A 19078-nucleotide genomic window follows, 5' to 3' on the forward strand; every position below is an offset into this window, starting at 1 on the left:
CGCACATCAATATCAACAGCACACAGCGACGCCCTTAGGAGTCGCGACGTACACTTTGAGAACCGTTGCTGTAGGAAAAGAAAACTACACACAAAATACACTCTGTTGGTGGAAAAAAACGACGTAACATTAAAGAATTTTTAAATAATTTTTTTCCTCCTTTTTTTTGCAACATAGCTGAAGCTTTTATGACCACACAGTTAAAAGTCATACTATCATGCGAAAAATCCAAAATAATAATTTCAAATAGTACAAACAGCAACTGGAGGTCCTTACTTGAGGGAACAGACAGGGCTCTAATTGCAGAAACAAGAATGTACTCTGTCACGAAGGGGAAGTGTGCATTTTGATGTGTCCCCCCCCCCCTCCCACCCAGTAATTTTTCTCAGTAAAAATCTTTTTGCATGCTGGTGCTGGTAACGGTCATATAAAGGCAAAGGAAAAATTCAGCTTCTTACTTGTTCGGCTCGGGAGCACCGGAAACGCCTTTGAAATAAATTTGCTAGTAAAATTTGTCTCGTGTTGTACTTCATCTTTACGGGATAAACGTAAGTTTTGTAATGATCATGTCACCCCCGTCTCAAGGGTGGGGCTGACTTGAAACGGCTCCAGCCGGGACGATTCTCGTCATTTTTTGTTTTTACAAATACCACGCCACAACAGGCAAATTGCCCAACGAAGTGGCTGACTTAAGAACATCATGGATCCCCGAGCCATTTTTTGGAGGCCCTACCTACTACTGCTACACCACACATGCACCCCGCGGAACCCCCAACGAATCGGTACATGCGGGAATGTGCGTGTAGTGAAACCTGACGTGAAGTTTTTTTTGTTTCTCTGTAATGCTTGTTATGTGTAGTGCTGCCATCTGCCACCAGTTTTTCTAACTATGAGTGAAGTGTTATGATTGAATGATTTATCGTTGTAGGACTGTTGCTCTCTGTGGCGAGACTTTTTAACGGGGAGATCGGCTCGCATTTGCGCCTTGAAGTTGGGAACCACAGAAAACCAACTTCAGCCGACCACCACTGTGGGGTTCGAACCCGGATCCTCGCATCGCGAGTCCGTCACTATAACCACTCGACCACCACAGCGGCGCCATAAATTCACTGTAGAGAGGACCGCCAAATTCCCTAGTCTAGAGACTCTGTTGCAGGCTGCGGGGGGAGCCATGGTAAAGATGGCTGATCAATAAGAGCTGTAGTGTGGATCAAGTCATCAGACGTAATTGAGAACTGTAAAATAACAATGCAACAACAAACAACTGTGCGTTGTTTTTGGCTTCGGGCCCGGTGTTTTTGGAATTTTGCACAAACTCTCTGGAATTTTGTGCTCTGCTCATTCGGGCCCCGGTTTTTTAATTCTGGTTGTACTTTGCCCTCATATACCGCGATATTTTAAAATATCTGGAAATTCCAAACTTTAATTTCACAGCTTCGTATCTTATCGAATTTTCAAGATATAGATTTGAAAGCCAACATACAGGGCGCGTTCCATAAGTAATGAGACCAAATTCATAAAAAATCATTTATTGGACATATTCGTACAATTAATTGAAAATCTTCAAAATAGCACCCTCTTGCGTCGATATTTATGGACGCGGTGTTTCCAAGCCTGGAAGGCCTTCTCCGAGAGGCCCTTTAGAGCCGATGTAACATATGTTACATCGGCTCTAAAGGGCCTCCCGGAGAAGGAAAACATCCAGGCACATATGAGCCTGGATGTTTTCAATCGTGTCCCAATGTTTTCCTTTCAGGGCTCCTTTTAAGCGAGGAAACAAAAAAGTCTGGGGGAGCCAGGTCAGGACTGTAGGGAGGCTGGGGAACCCGTGGGGTATGGGTCCGGGACAGGAAATCGTTAACAACGAAGGCGCTGTGGCTTGGCGCGTTATCGTGATGAAGTTTCCATGCGTCCTTGATATCACTTCGGCGACCCTCCTTTTCAGCCTTTTGAATTCGGTACGAATTCGTGGTGGACAATGCCTCTGACATCAAAGAAGACAATGGGCATAGGTTTGATCCCGGACGCGTCACATTTTCGTCGATTTCGGAGGTTAATGAACGTCCACTGCGGCCTTCCTTGAACGACTTGTGCCATGGGTGAACTTGTGATTCGGACAAGCTATCACTCCCAAAGACCTGCTGAATCAATAGAAACGTTTCGGTGGCGGAATTCCCAAGTTTAACGCAAAATTTGATAGCGTAACGTTGCTCCATAGAACGATCCATCGCGCCGTGTTACATTAAGCTCAAAACGGGCTCCACAGAACACACGTCCTGACTTTCCGGCAGCTCGAAGCGGACTGGGAATGGGTGCGTTATGAAGCTAACACCCCCTCCACCTAGCCCAGCAGGTTATAGGGCACTGCGGTATATAGTCGCATCTGGAAAAAATTGGTCTAATTACTTATGGAACGCACCTTGTAAGTTGTAACACATATGCTGCTCTTCAAACGACACTTGGTTCACTCGGATGGGATAATTAGTCTCTGATCCTATTTATTGATGTCCCATTTATTATCGTCTAATCCGAAAATCAAGGTTCTTGGTGCGCGTGCAGTTCGCGATGTCCAGCTGCCACGAATGTCAAAAAATGGTACTAGCACAAACTTTCATTCTTTCTCTTTAAAACAAAACTAAGATAGTTTCGCTATGCCTAATTTTAATCGAGTTATTCAAGCTTGAAATTACTTTAATAGAAACTGTCGCTCATTTGTGCTCGATTGCTTCCCCACACCCGGCATCAAATTTAAAGATGTTTTCATATCAAAATTTAATTTTATTAAACAATTAATGAATTACAATGAATTTTCTGGTGGTAGTGACAATCCCAAATCATGTAAGAATGACAGTGATGTAATGAAATTTTTTTTAAATATTATGGGTCAAACCTGCAAGAGATTTTGATTACAACCAGGACCACTTGAAACAGTACACAGAGGCTGAGGTACTAAACATTGGCCTGATCGATAAAGTGATTGGAACAAGATCATCTGATTTCTCGTAAAAACTAGAGAGAGAGAGACAGCTTTCTTATATATTCATTAACCACTATAAGATGAATCTAACTACTTCATGAATGCTGTTGAATCTTCATGTTCAAGTTCTAATTAAATTTTTGAAAGTCATAATTAACAAAATTTAATAAATAACTGAAGCATTTCAATGTTTTTTCTTAAATTTTTTTTAATTACTAGTTTGAATATTGATCTAAATTATATAATTTGCACACCAAGTCATCAGTAAGAAGTTCTCGTTTGAACATTGTTTTTTTTATCTTGTAATATATTTTACCAGATAAATATGCATCTTTATATTCACATGCAGTTTTTTTTTCGTTTTCATCATGCATAGGTACACTTTGATGACTTAAAGACGCTTGTAGGAGATCTAACTCCTCTTTCATGGCTAGAAGAAACTGTTTCTCAAGCTCTGGCTTTTGTGTCATTGAACAATCAACAGGGAGAACTATAACATCATATGGAAGAATGTTGTATAGCCATCTGACAAAAATCACAATTTCACTCTCATTTCTAAGGAAAGGGTTGAAAATGCAAGAAAATTAAAAAGTGTTAAAGAAAAATAGAATATTTATATAAAAACCATATAAATTTTATTTCATAAATAAACATGGTACAAAAAACACTGAGAGCACAAAAACAAAAACTCAAATTTAATAGCAAGTATGTAGTACTTATTCTTCAACTTATATAAATTATAATACACTGAATGGTATTACTGTGTGTAGCAAAAAATAAGTTGGGAAACAACCTTTACCTAATAAATTCTGATTGCTATAGGCATACAAACTAAAACATAACACTCTCTGAATGAAATCAGCCTACACTGATACTTTGGCTAATTTAGATAATTTGTTCTGAAATCATATTAGTTAGCAGAAACATGATTTCACATAGGTTTCTATAGGAAATTGTTTAATAATTTCTTGGTACTGCTTAAAATTTAAGCTGTTTTATAAAACAGTAAAAAGCACAAAAAAAAAAATCTAACTAAACACAGAGATAGAGTTTCACAATTGGATGGAAGAAAATGTAGAGAAAGATGAGAACCTGAAAACCTTTTTATTTTACACTACATAAGCAACCGCCAGTCAGGTTAGTATGTCATAGTGTAAATAAAAAGATGTGTGCAGAGGTGTGATATGTGATGTGGTGAGCTTATTTCTCTGTTTCGTACATGCAGATGAAAAAGGGAAATTTCTGGAATGTCCAAATTATTCAGTTTGATGCAAAGAGTCTAATTACAGCAAAATGAACAGATGTAAAACCAACATCTGTTATAAAAAAACTAGTTTTTTTTTGTATTTCATTCAGAGAGCCACTTTCAATGCCACATTATTTTTCCAGAACAAGCTACAATCATTTTGAAGGTAAATAAGAAATATAAATAATTAACAAATATATTTTATGACTGACTTTTACACAAAAATAATAGAAAAAATTGGGAAAAAAAATTAAATTAAAATAATCAATACAATTAATGTTTTGCACCTTATGTTTTTACCTAAAATATGTATACACTTCTAAAACGTCAGATGAGTGATGAGTCCATGTGAGACTGACACCATGAAGCATACAACTAGAATCATTAAATAAGGCCCACTTCCAGTTTTTGTGCTCTTTAACTTTCATTGCAAATGGTGGTTCTTGTTGGGATATAATGCCTGCAAATGAAAACTGGGAATTTTCAGTAGAGATCCAGAGATGCATAGCTTCTTGAGTACCCCTGAATGATAACAGTTCCTGCAAGTCTGTACAATCTATCAATTTTCATAAAAGAATGCATTAAATGAAAGAAGTACATGCACATATATTGATTGATAACCTCACTATAAATCTATGAAAGCAAAATCAAAGCTTGTTAAAAGATTGTGCATTTCTTTGAAAGAAAATTACCCTTCTCAAAAAAAGTCTTGTTAATCAGAATCTAGAAGTAATAAAAAAAAAGTCACATTTCTTTATTTTATCTGGCTGATCGCCTCAAGATGTGTGTGACTGCCGCAACATTTTTACTAATGGATATGGTAAGATTATCCCAGGTAAGTATTAAATAGACCTTTCACTGCTAAAATTATTTTAAAAGATGTATAACACTTGAACAGATGACCTAACATATGAGTTAAAAATGAAACTTTTAAATAATTAAATGCTGCAGTGTTTCTTTGAAAACGAAGAGAGTGTCATTATTGTTAACAAAATCAATTAATCAAATTCGCGGGAAATATAAAAATTCATGTATATAATTGGGATGCTGGATAACTGGATCTGCACTTTACCCCATGGATATAAAATTTCAGTGAATGCATTTTTGTGCATCATTCTTTGGCAGAAGCATACATAAAAAAACTATAGCCCAGAACAGAAAATTTAGAGAATGGGTGGTCAAGAACAGAGGTTCTCAACCTTTTTTTGTCCATGGCCCCCTTTCAACCATTTCTCATTCCTGTGGCCCCCTTGGGAACATGAATAATTTTCTACTTCCCCCTTCCTTTCCCCCCCCCCCATTTTCCCATTAGAAGATAGTTATTCAAAAATTGTCTGAAGTATAAATATTTTTGAATTTAATTGATTAATTTTTAATTTATGAAAATAACGAAAAAGCAAAATAAACATAATTGAATACAGTAAAACTAGAATAAATCCCTTGGGGTCACAAAGTGTCTGTATCATTGTAATGTTACTTTTTGTGAAGTTTATTGTTTTGTGTTTTTCTCAGTTTGATTTGTATGTTTTATGTGTTGTGTCAGTCCAATTAAAAAAATATATATTTTTAATCAATGTAAACTCTGCGCTTGAAGACTCATCAAGTTACTGTACTGGATGAAATTTTTATTATTTCCAAATTAGTTTTTTTTTTGTGTAAAAGATTATGGTTTCATTGAGAAATGTCAGTTGTAGCTTCCAAAATATGCATGCTTATAATGATAAAAATTGCAAAAAGTGGTAGCAAGCAGTTTTATTCATTTTATTCTCTTCATGCGGATAAAAGTAGTAATGAGGGAGTAGCCACACAAATGAATCACAATTGAAAAGTTCAACCTTGCACATCGTTTTCAACAATAATACATGTATTAAGGATATAGGTTCATGTTGTAGCCCTACTATCAATTTAAAAAAATGAACTAAAGTTCGAGTGAAAATGTTTTAAATATTTGTTTGAACCATTCATTCCAGAGAAATCATTTACGCAGTGAAAAAACCGTTCGTGTGAACATAACGATTCATTATCAGGATTTCAAGCCAATCGGAAAATATAAATAATCAGATTTTCAAATAAATAAATTATCAGTTTGTTGACTCCAATTTTGATACAGTGAAAATCTGATATTTCATTGGATGACAAGTTACCTTCAAGTGGCTTTTTGGTTCATAACATGGCCGATCTCTCACAGGCAAACGAAGCAACGTGCGAGTTGACTTAAACCCAACACAATTACTTCACATAACAGTCCGTACTATATTTAATATACAGAGCACATAGATAACGGGGCATATGACATTTTACTGGTGAACCATTGGTCCTAGGGGCATACTTCCAGTTGGAAAAAGTACCCGAATAATGTGTAGTACTCAGATATTTGATACATGTTGTCAGGGGTTACATAGTTATTAAAATAAAAATGTTAACTTTTTATGCAAACACCCAGTGCCCCAAAACCCAATTGGAAAGTTGTTTCCCGGTCTCCCACAAAACAATTCAACGTGTCCAAGTTCAAATTTTCACTGAGATATTCGAAGAAAGTTGGAAAAAAACAGCATTAAATGGGGGGGAAACAATTTTTCCCGCATTAAAAAAAAAAATGCTGTTTTTTCCCAAATTTCCTCAATTTTTCGAATTCACATATCTCGGTAAATATTGCACTTGTAAAAGTATTTTAGTTAGCATCGGGAAAGACAAAACAACAACTTCTTAATTGGGTTCTTTGGCACACGGGGACGGTGTAAAGAGTGGTTTTTTTTAAATTTTATAGCTATACAACCCCTTACAACATGAATGACATATCTGAGTTGTACACGTGATTTGGATAGTTTTTCTACTTGGGTATGTCTTTAAGACTAACTGTCCGCCAGTAAAGTGTCATACGCCGTGTTACCCATGCAGCCTGCATATACACATAAAAAAATAACTTGAAACGAAATACAGTCAACTCTCATTTTAACAAATACCATTATAACGGGAAAAATATCGTTTTAACGAAAACTTTTCTAATCCCTCAGATAGGTTTACATAGGAACAATATAAAAATCTGGAATTCCTTTTTAATGAAATTTCGTTATTACGAAGTGATTTCTCGGGTCTCTTGGAGTTCCGGTCTAATGGGGTTTGACCAAAGCGTATTAATAAAGGGTCTTTAATACGCTTTGGGTTTGACCGTATTTCCCCCCAAAAAAATCGGACATTTTTGCATTAAAGTAGAAATTTTGAACTTCGGCAGTTTGATCTGAAAACAGTCCTTTTTATAATGATTATGTCCTTTTTACTTTTATAAATTTAGGAAGGAAAAAAAGGAAGAAAGGGGGGGAGGGAGTAAAAGAAAAATGGCCAAGACGGGCTCGGTAAATGCCTCGAAATTCCACTTGTGCGCAAGGGGATTTGTGCCTCACTCTCAGTTTTATGACAAAATTTCACATTTATGAGACGTTTGACTACAGGCACGATTAATCTCTATATATATATAGCTTTCAATATTGAAATATTTCATTTATACGAAGCACAATTTCAATTATTTGACATTTTCATTTTGATTCGAACTCCAAATCTTTGGCATTTAGACATCATTTCCAACTATCAAATCCAAGCAGTTTTTGCAGATTGTGAAAACATGTCGCTGAATTGGTTTCACATGCATATTATCAACACTAAAAACCATAAATTCCAGGTTGACAGATACAAAGAGACGCATTGAGCAGGTTATCGACATTTCAAAGTGAAGACTTACGTGAGAATTTATTGCACTTTTTTCAGAAATCGGCAGATGCAGTGAGTCTCTAATAAACAAATTTAAATTGCTTTAAATGTAGTCATACGCCTTTTTAGAATTTTTTTCTAATGTCCACAACATTGTTCTTGCAGGATAGGAAAATTGCATTGAAATTATTTAGGACTAGCTATAATACTCGGCGTTGCCCGGGTTTTCTTCAATGAGGCTTTTTTGGATCACGTGATATCTCCCTCTTTCTTTGAGGGACATGCAAACCGTGTCCAAGTTCACCAATATGGCGACTTCCTGCGTGACTAATGAAACAAACAAATCTAGATTTAAAGCAAAGTAAAAAAAAAAATATATATTTTTTCTTTTTTTTAAAGGGTGCTAGGTATTTCGATTCCCCCCTTTGAACTTCAAGTTATTTATATCTGCCGGTATAAATAAACAAATATAATTTTCCATTATGAATACGCAATTAAACAACATTGAATAAGAGTAAGGAAAAACTCAGAAACCAAAAATAAATTCCTGTTTTTTCGCTATGAAATATCGTTTTTTCACAGTTTGGGTCAATTTGACCCAGTCCGCGGTTCTAGGTATATCGAAAGTGCAGCAGTTCTAGTGTTAAGTAAAGTCTACGCTGCCGCCCCTTACAACCTGCCGCCCGGGTGCGCCGCACTCCTTGCACCCTCGCTTAAGCTGCCCCTGTCCCAATACATTATCACAGCAATGTAGTTTTAAAAAATTTTAAATTTCACGGGTATTTTTCCTCATGTATGATTTGGTCTCTTGGAGTTCGTTATAACTGAATTCGACTTTATTTCTTTTCAGCAGAGGCAATGGATTGGCACCCCCTTTCAAAATTCATAAAAAATACATCAGAGCAATCATTCTCTATTCGATTTTTATAAATATATTCCCCATCAGACCACTCAGTGCTGGCTGAAGATAGCTTTGTGCTAAACTAGATGGCTATGCATCTGTAATTGCATGAAAACGATTTTACAAGCTTTCATTTTCACCCATCTACTCCTTGGATTACATTTACTACCAGCACTCAAAAGAATGTCAATGAATGGTCAACAAAGCTTTGTCTGTTTCCTTTATGGCAGCTCTCTTTGAATGAAAAGTCTGAACACACACAATTTTCTGTCATTACAGTTATTCCATTTTGCTTAAACCTCTTCTATAGTTTGAGTAAGGACCTACTATCACCCCCAAATCGTAAAACCACCGAGATTACATGAACCACTTTTTTTATTTCCTTCTTCATGTTAATGTTACTTGAATGGGGAGAAATTACGAAAAAGATATTCTATGCACATTTTGTTTGAAATTAAATTTTTTTTAGTCACTGACTAAACAAAATTTAATGTCACAAATTTCTTCATGGCCCCTGTATCAGTAGCTGTGGCTCCCCTTTTGCAAGATTTTCATCCGTGGCCCCCCCTGGAATATCCTAGGGCCCCCGGTTGAGAACCACTGGTCAAGAAAATTACACTAGAATGAGAGGAGGACAGCAAAATTTGTACAGCCCATAAACAACAAAAACCATAAATTTGTCTCTATCTTGAAGATGACATTTCCTATATTCAATGGGCTGAGACTGTAACTTTTACTCTCATGATTTTCACTCACTCCAAAATCTTTGAAATTATTTTGAACAATGCATCATACGCATACATGCTGGGCTATCTCAACGACATCATAAGCTACTGGGTATGTTAATGTTCTGGAGCTCTAACATTGCTGGAGCTTACCAATGCCACCTTGCAGCTTACCAATTCACATACTTACTTTTGGAAAGCATGATACCAAATGTAATTATCATGAGGGTTCTTGGGTCATGTCCCAGTAGGCCCACACATGTGTTAAGATGGTCCTACATGCATGTGGTTTTACCAATTGCACACAACTCCTCGGCATAAAAGTTGTTGAGAATAGATTTTTTCAAATCCAAAACCTTTTCCACTCCGTCACATCACATTGTAGCTATTCTAAAAGTAAAAAAAAATTTACAGGGGGATTGTTCAAGTATTACATCAGCAGATTTTTTGCCATTTTTGATTCCCCCCTTGTCAAAAACATTTCATCAGCACCACCTCCTAACAGATATTGAAAGCAGAGACATATGTGGGGGGGGGGGGCATGAGCCCTGCTATGCCTCCGCGATGATCAAAAATTTTTTTTGATGCAAAAAATATTTTAAAAAAATAAAATATAAAAAAAAACCTTTATATGTTATTATAAGAAATTTCTGTTAATTTCAATACTATTTGAAAGCTGAGAACAAAAAATTTCTCTTTAAGAAATTCATTGCGCCCCACCCTCTAAGCCATATATGCTAAACCTATGACCCTCTGGGTTACCTGATGTGGCCTGCCACCTCAAACCTAATTTTGTAAAAATGAAATAAGTGCCACATTTACAGATCACTCATATGCCACGTAACTAAAATAATATCAGTAATGAGGTTTCTTAGAAAATTGGTAAAATAACAAAGAATTTTGCATACCTATACATCTTGTCTTTAGTATTTCATCAGCATGTAATGAAAAATGCAAAGACATCTGTTGATCAGGAAATCGTCCTTTCTTTAGTACAATATCATCAATACTTCCTTTGCTGACACCAATATTCCATGAAATTATGCATGAAAATGCCAATTTATTTTCAGACAGTTTTGGGAGTTTACAAGAGATTACAACAGAAACCATTTCTCCGGGAATCATATGACTCCTTTTCATCTTTGTGAGACCAAAAGTATCTCCATCATGGACAAAAACTGTTACACGATAATCTAGTTGCAATAGATCAGTAACAATATGTCCATCAACTTTGTGGACACAGCTGAAATTAACAATAGTAGAGATGTAAAAATGCATCCTTACAAATTTCTGCAAACAAGAAAAGTTAATACAAAGGGCACTAGGAAAGCTTTGCAATAGAGACAACAGCTAGATTGAGAATTATATTTTTTTTTGGCAGAACTTCAATTTTCTGTAATTATTAACACCAGGAGGTTTGTAGGTGCGATTATTCTTTGTCAGTAAAATTCGGAAGACAAAAAGATACCAGGGTAGACAATCATGGATCACATGATTTTTTTCTAGAATTTTTTTTAAAATATTTTCAGTATGTCACTGTTTGGCAGAAATGTCTTGTCATGGGAAATGATTGTTCACATCTGGCTACCATTTTCAGATAGAAGCAATTTTTAAGAGGAAGTTTTTCAATTCAGAATAATTTTTGCATACTCCTTTCAATCGTTACTGAAAATAATACCATTGTACAGAAAATGCTCATGCACACTGAGAGAATAAAGCACCAATATTAAAGTTAAACAAACACTTTTTACAGAAAGATGATCTTGTAGGATGATATGCATATCTGATGAAGAAAAGCCAAGCATCTGTTTTATCTGCCTGTTATGTCACTGTCTATCATATTGTTAGCAACACTCGTCAACTCCAAGCTAACTTCACTGCCAAACAATTATTTGCACTAAATCCATTGAAAAAAGGTGTAGAACAAAAGTGTATAATACTCCACTTTTATGCAATCTGACATTTTTTGTTTTCTGAATTTTACCAACAGAAAAAAAGACTTCACAGCAATAAACCCCCCCCACCAATATCTATGATGGTGAAAAGCTAAAGTTCCCATTAAAAACAAAAACTACCGCTTTCAATCCACCCATAAGGAAATCTGCCTTTTTTTACAATTCCCAGCTATCACAAGGGTATAACACAGACAAAAATAATTGAAAATATTATGAGAATACCTTTTTGACATGTTTTTCAGAGTCCAACCAAAAACTAAGGTATTTTTTTCAAACATTTTCCAGCTGTCAACCACTTTTAATGTTTTTTCCTGTACATTTTCATTATTCAAGCTCGCCATTTCAATCTCTTTGTGAATTACAATATCGTTCAGCCAGTTCTGCAAAAATGACAAGACCATACTAAAACACTTGAAAAAAAAAAATTGTTCCTTGTTTATGACAAGGAATATATAACATACTTTTTTCAGGAAAACTAAAACTGAATGTTAGTAAATGGTGCAACGTGATATAATAAATGCTATTCTGCAATTATCACTGTTTATGAAATTCCAAAACAATGTTATAGATCATGTCCCTTTATGAAACTGAATGTATACTGAATTAGCCAGAATGCATAAAACTCGGGTGACACAGCTTTTTGAATGTTTGAGTTTGGCCCATTCCTGGCATGCCAAGAAAAGTGAGGGTTAATAAGGATCACAGAATACATTCAAAAGACCTATATCAATTTGCATTAAATAGTAACAAATAAGAGAATTATAATAAAATAATAGTTATTTACTATAGCAAAATTGTTTCACAGAGAAATTTGATGGAAAAATTAAAACTGAGCATTTACAATTCAATGATGTTAAATTAAATACAAAATACAACTATTTCACATTATTTTGAAATGTGACATGTTCAGAGATTGAAGGAATGTGTGACGGAAGATGTCACTCTCCCTTGTTAATATGACAGATACGGAAAACTGGCTGAGTGAGGAGATATTGATGTTTCAGGAAAGGAACCTCTCCCCGTGTGAGGGCAGAGATGAATTTTCCTTTCCTGAAACATTGATATCTCCTCACTCAGCCAGTTTTCCGTATCTGTCGTACTGAAGGAATGTGCTATCAGTTTTTTATCATTGATACTGCATTGTGATTCTTTAATTTTTAAAAAAATTAAAAATTAATATGCTTGTTGATAATGAGCTTATTCCAATCTTGCACATGGTTTAAGAACACTTATGCATCTATTTAACTCATCTACATGAACGAATATGCTTAGCATTGGATATTTTTAATAAATCAAGATTTGTGCTAGCAAAAGCAAAAACGAAGAAGCTTGAACTATCTGAACATAGTTTGTAAACCAGAAAGGATCCTGAAATGCAGAGAACAGACAAGGTTCAAATCAACCAATTTGATTCCTAGAGTTGGTAGTTAAGAATTATCCAAAATCTATGACCTGAATTTTGCAATATGCTGGAAAATATGGGTATTCTCATCATGCTGGTCTCCCTTGTTGTTTCCAGGCATGCCGTGTAATGTGCAGGAGCATGATACTAAAAAAGGTTTATTAAATAGTGAGCGCCATTCATGTATCCCTCACCAAGAAATTGAGTTTGGTCCTGATTCATCTTCATATATTTTAATGGCAAAATATTATATTTACATGGCATAAAAATTTAATGGTATGCCATTAATTAAACCCCATCAGTTTAACCTGTAAATTACAGTATTGCTATTATTAAAAGGCATAAAAGACTATTTTAATTATTTGTTTTGCATATTGTCACAAAAGCCATAAAATTTAGGATAACTGCAATATATAAGACAAAGCTGGATAAAAGCATTATTTATGAAGGCAACAGCAGGGCCAAACTGTGGGCTGCAATGGGGAGATTGGACAAGATTAGCATTTGAAGTTCTGATATTAATCTTTTTACATATAACTAGCTTAATTTGAGGCTTTCTTGATGACTCGAGTTCTGGTTGCCCTTACATACTTACTGCCCTGAGCATAAGTATAAACAAAGCTGTACACAATTTGTTTATTGCTTTCTTAAAGAGATGCTTGTGTGGGAGCTAATAAAAATCAAATCTTTACTATTTGAAAGGTGTCACCATGTCCTTCATTGAGTGTTTTTCCCTTAGAAATTATGGCAGGAAGGTAATATGGGTAGAACTTCTAAGTGAGTGTTCAAGAGGGTTCAGGTCAGAAGGGGCTCCCTGAGTGGAATTACAATGGTTTTTGAAGTATAAAAAAACCCTTCTTGATAAAATCCTTTATATGCTACAGGAGGATCAATCTTATTTTATAAAGATAACTTATGCTAATTTTGTTAATTGAAATCGAGACAGCTTAACCTTGTACTTACATCTTGTTTTGCATTGTATTCAACATCATTTCCCACATTATTTTTGGAAATCATTTTCATAAGTTTGAATGTATGAGCTGTTTTTAATGCAATATCTCGTTGAGCTTCAAGAACCCAAGAACGTCCCATCTGAGCAGGTGAAAAAAATAGATGAAAATGATAAAAATACCAAAAAGAAAAAAGTTGATTATCAAAATTAAAATTATTTTTTTATGCAAAGAAAAATGCTTAAAAAAACTTTTAAAAGTAACAAATTTCAAATGATTACTAGAAAAAAAACAAATTGTTTATAAATTATAAAGTGCATGGAGAAATAGGGATAAACATTTTTTCCCCAAATATGATTTAATGTATTGCAAATGTAACTAAAAATTTGCATTACCTCAACTTTCTCTCTCAATTTAACAATAGCACATTTTGTATAATCATGCATATTTACAGCCTTGCTTGGTATCAGCTGAAATAAATTTTAATAATTTTCATTAGATAAAAGGACACACATAAAAAGAATTTTTAATAATATAATATATAATATATATAACTTAAGCAATAAATTATTAAATTTTCAATTTTTTTCCCATGAAGAAAAATTATACATACAATGTTATAAGATGGCAATATTTGAAACAACATGAAATCCTCCGGAGTAATATCAAACAATGCTTCAAAATATAGAAGGATTTGTTTGGTCCCACTTTTACAAAAGTCACCAATCACAAATTCTGAGGCTTCATTCCAAGTTTCAATACACTGATTACGAAAGAAATAGACACAAAAACATTAAAAATAGAGTCACAAATCTTACAATTATTACAATTCCATTTTTTATAACACTTCATTCACAAATTAAAGTTAAAGGATATTTAATATTCAAAGTCATTCCATTCTTTTAAAACAAATGTGAAAATTATAAGTATTTTAAAAGTTATTCATTATAAAAAAAATATTGCAATCTTTTTCTCAATGAATCAATCTCTGATATTCAGATTATTAAATTGTTGCTAAGTAACATTTCATTTCTTTATACATCTGTAGTCTTTAGCAATAATTTCAGTTCACGTATGCATGCTTTTTTTAACTGTTCTTTAAAAAAATCACTGTGTGTGTGTGTGTGTGTAACATTTGCACCAATTTACTTATAGCATTACCACAAATGTCATATTCCATATTTTACAAATTATTACAGAAATATAAAAAAAGCTATAAGACATAATTTGACAATTTTACTAAACAAGTAATTTTTCACTCATTACCAATTTGAAAAGTAAATGGCGGTAGCACCTATTAACAAGTGCTACATACAAACACTCCGATTACTTTTTTTTAGTGGGGTGAAATGGTAGTAAATTGCCCAGAGCAAATAGACCACGGTTGCTGCAAAAGGTATAGCCTACATATTAGGTCTGTAGCCAGAAATTTATTTTGAAGGGGTATAACTTGTGTTTCTGGGGGGGGGGGGGGAGAACAAATTGATAGAATAGACTTAACCATATCATTCCATACATTTTTTCACATGTTGGGAGGGGAACCACATGCCCCCACTTGCTACAGCCTTGCATACACTTCAGCCATCTTATGCATATAGAGGCTAATTACGCTAGGACTTGCAATTCAAACTGGATTCTAAATGGCTACATTTCCATGTTTCCCACCATGATTCAAACCCAAACTCATCAAATTTGAGGTTGAAGTACAAACAACATGGTTGAAATGTATATCCTCACATCTCTGCAACCAGCTGTTTCAGAACTTGTCAAACTTAGCACTCGTATTTTCATTAAAGAAATTTCTGCAATCTGAGGAGCTGCTCAGTTCTTGCTGCCCTATTTACAAGCAGGCAACTTGCTTTTGGGAACTAACTTTCTTCCTATTAGCTCCATCGTTATTTACACATTTTATTTTTGAAAAAATTTGCTTGGTACTCATCTCATTGATTTTGGCATTTGTCACAAGTTCCAGAATGAATTATAAACAAGTACTGAAGAACTCTAGTTATGAACAGCAAACATACATCATTAAACTTGTGATAGTTAACACTAGAAAGACTGAGGTTTTGTGCTACCTAGAAGGACCAATACCAGCCATTTTGAATGGAGGTTATTTTTTTCACTATATACTCTTGATTTTCGCAAGCTTTATTATGTTTAAATGTAAATATGAACATTCCTTGGTAAAAATATTCACATTCTAAACACTATAACTGTATATAGAAACGTCCTCTCCACTTGTCAATACAAGATTCATCGAAAGACTGGTTATTTGTGGAGATGAAGATTACAAGGAAGAAAATTCATCATGCTTCCATAGCTTAGATGGTAGAGCACTCGTCTGGCAAGCGAGAGACCGGGGTTCGAGTCCCGTGGGGGCAGTGATGAATTTTCTTCCTTGTAATCTTCATCTCCACAAATAACCAGTCTTTCGATGAATCTTGTACTATAACTGTATTTGCACATCAAACTTTTAACATTTTTCAATACCTTTGTTAGATTAGAAATGCAATTTCCGCACAAAGATTTCTTACCAATTAAAAATGTATCGCTTGTTTTGTTATTGTATAGCAGGTCATATAACTGTGCTTTTCCTGATACAGTAACACTTGTGTTGGTGCCACCAAAATTCCTCTATTTCTAAAGAAATAAGTTACTCTAAGCTTTTTAGCTAATTTCAACAAGGAAATAACTTTTCCAGTTTTATTTTTCTTTCAACAAATCAGCTAAGCATATCTTTAGGCCAAGTCCAATGTTGTAGAAAACATGCACTGGCAATCTGTAATGACACTCACACTGAGTGTTTTTGTCATCTTATCAACGCTATACTTTGATTCCTTTTTTTTCCTCACTTAGAGGATATATATTTCAACATTTCAATGCATTTGAACTTAGAAAAAGAATATTTTGCCTTTTCTCACTTTGGAAAACATTCAATATTTTATCAAATGTGTTTCACTTGTGAATTTCATGATCCTTGTTGAATTTCACAGGTAAATTTTTTTTAATATTTTACTATTATACCTACTAGTATTTTTGTTTCATTGTTTTGTTCATAGTTTTGTTCATTGTATTTTGTTTCATTGATCAGCAAAGGTGCTTTCAACTAGCCGAAGCAAACAAATCTATATTGCAGGAAATTTTGATGTCACGATTCACCTAAATACTTTCTGTGAATGCAGTGAACCAGCCAAATTGACCAGTCATGGTCCTTTTAGGTAAAACTAAAGATGGCTTGGCAGATTTTTTTAAACTTATGATAGTTAGCCACATGTTTCAGTATTTTTAGGAAAAGTCGTGAAATTCCAACATTGTGAACAATCTGGTTTATTATGAAAATTATCAAAATGACTGGTAGGTCCTTCTAGTGTTATGTCATACATAGAGTCAGACCGTGAATCCTGCAAATTATGCAACCATAGAAAAGTGCCAAGTGAACGGCTCTGATTGGAGGGGGAGGAAATTTTTTATCACCAAAATATTATTCACTTACACTTGAAAAATGTCCAGAACCCGCCCAGTTCATACATTTTTATTTCTCACATATATACATCCAGTGTCGTCTGAATGCATGAGCTCACCCAAGTACAGCCCGGGGACCTCAAGAGAAAAGGGACCTCCAAAAAAAAGAAGTTGCATTTTTCGAGAATTTTCCAGGTAGGGCTTCACAAAAATCACTTGGCCTGGGGGCCCATGATGCTTTTAAACAGGGCCGTAACTAGGATTTTTGTCGCCCAGGCAAACATGATTCAGCCACCCCCCACAACGTTAAAATTCAATAATTTTATAACTGTGTTCTTTGTTCCCACCTAATATTGCTGACTGGAGCAGTTGCCCTTACCCCCCTCTAGTTATGGTCATCTTAAGACAGTCCTACATATATCAACATACATTATGGGAAAATGTTATACATATATAAGAGTTAATACCTCTAATTTTCTTCCTGTTTTCAAATTCAGCCAAGAAATACCCTTTGAAGAAGAGTTTAAAAAAATTTGCCAGGTGTTAAATGGCATCCATGGACTAGTAACTACAATATGTGAAACATCGGGTGTTGGAATACTACAAAATTGCTTCATTTTCCCTTTCTGAAATATTAGACACTGTTTTGCTTGTGTACAAATGACAGTAGAATTCTCTTGCCAGTGAAATTTACTTTTCTTTACATCAGAACTAGAGTCAGTGTTAAAAAAAGATGGTAATAAAGATATAAACAAAGAAGAAAGTACAGTTTCATAACATGGAGAGAAAAACATATGCAATGGAATTTCACACATTTCGTCAATTAAAAAGTGTTTGTCACTATTATAACTGATAGAATATATACCAACAGAATGTTTTTGACACTTCATATCACACAGAGCAAAAGCCAACAAATAAACAGAAACATTGCCAAAATCTTGAACAGTTTGAATCGAAGTAAAATGGAGAATTTTATTCACACGTAAGTTTTTCTTCAACACATTATTCAAATTATAATAAGCATGATCCTGGACAGGAGGAAACATAAAGAAGATATTTGGGTGCTGTATATGAATAATTGTTGGCCCATAAGTAACGGCCATAAAGTCTTTGTAGCTATCATATTCGAAACCTTGTATCACAAATTTTGCCATTACTTGCAAGTATTCATTTTCATTTCTGTATGGGCATGAAACTACATATATGATGTCTCGGCCATGCCGAACCAATACAATCACTTTTTCAAGTCCTGTTTGAAAAAAACCAACACTCAAAATACCAAGGGCACGATTAGTTAAACCCTCTTCGAAATCATTTTGTAATGAAAGGCTGGTGTTTTTGACGAATGAAGGGAGTTCATCCGATGATTGACCTTGTTCATATTTGAAAACCATCACTTCAAGCTCGTTCGTGTCTTTTACTATTGGCACATAAAAATCGTTCCCGCATGCACAGATACTCGTGGCCATTGTCAAAAAAAGCCACTCACGCAAATGAAACAGAGTAAACAAATAATGCTTTTTCCCGCCATGGAGATGTGTTCGTTGCCATATCTGAAACCCGTTACTGAGCGTATGATTACGACGAAAATCATCACAATAATCACGTGATTAATAACAAATCAAGAAAATTAAAAAAAAACGATTAAAAATCATAAATTTATGATTCGTAATGAATATAAAATGATATATAATGAAAAAGGTAATAATAGTAGTATGATCGAAAGTACAGTAATGCAAATCATCAATATTTTGG

At 34.6% G+C, this 19078-nt stretch overlaps 1 protein-coding gene across 1 annotated transcript; it reads right to left on the reverse strand.

Moving 5' to 3' along the window:
* Nucleotides 1-3173: 3173 nt before the first annotated feature.
* LOC149080088 (uncharacterized) lies at nt 3174-18868 on the reverse strand. The gene is made up of 8 exons (XM_089239067.1): nt 17791-18868; nt 14475-14624; nt 14257-14331; nt 13875-14003; nt 11732-11889; nt 10463-10797; nt 4524-4779; nt 3174-3532 (listed from the first exon to the last, which is right to left on the reverse strand). The coding sequence occupies exons 1-8, from the start codon at nt 18790-18792 to the stop codon at nt 3193-3195; spliced, it is 2445 nt and encodes an 814-aa protein (XP_089095193.1). The 5' UTR covers nt 18793-18868; the 3' UTR covers nt 3174-3192.
* Nucleotides 18869-19078: the final 210 nt, after the last annotated feature.

The sequence above is a fragment of the Pholcus phalangioides genome, unplaced genomic scaffold (genome assembly GCF_987345545.1).
Source record: "Pholcus phalangioides strain wild (caught in Gottingen) unplaced genomic scaffold, Ppha-v1.0 ptg000011l_1, whole genome shotgun sequence".
NCBI lineage: Eukaryota > Metazoa > Arthropoda > Arachnida > Araneae > Pholcidae > Pholcus > Pholcus phalangioides.

What these genes read in the sequence shown, in the direction of transcription:
- LOC149080088 (XM_089239067.1), bottom strand. Translation starts at nt 18,792, where the DNA reads ATGGCCACGAGTATCTGTGCATGCGGGAACGATTTTTATGTGCCAATA. An exon ending in AATACAATGCAAAACAAGAT is followed by an intron (nt 11,890 to 13,874) that starts GTAAGTACAAGG and finishes TCATTTTTGCAG; the next exon opens with AACTGGCTGAACGATATTGT. An exon ending in GAAGTGTATACATATTTTAG is followed by an intron (nt 3,533 to 4,523) that starts GTAAAAACATAA and finishes CCCTTTCCTTAG; the next exon opens with AAATGAGAGTGAAATTGTGA.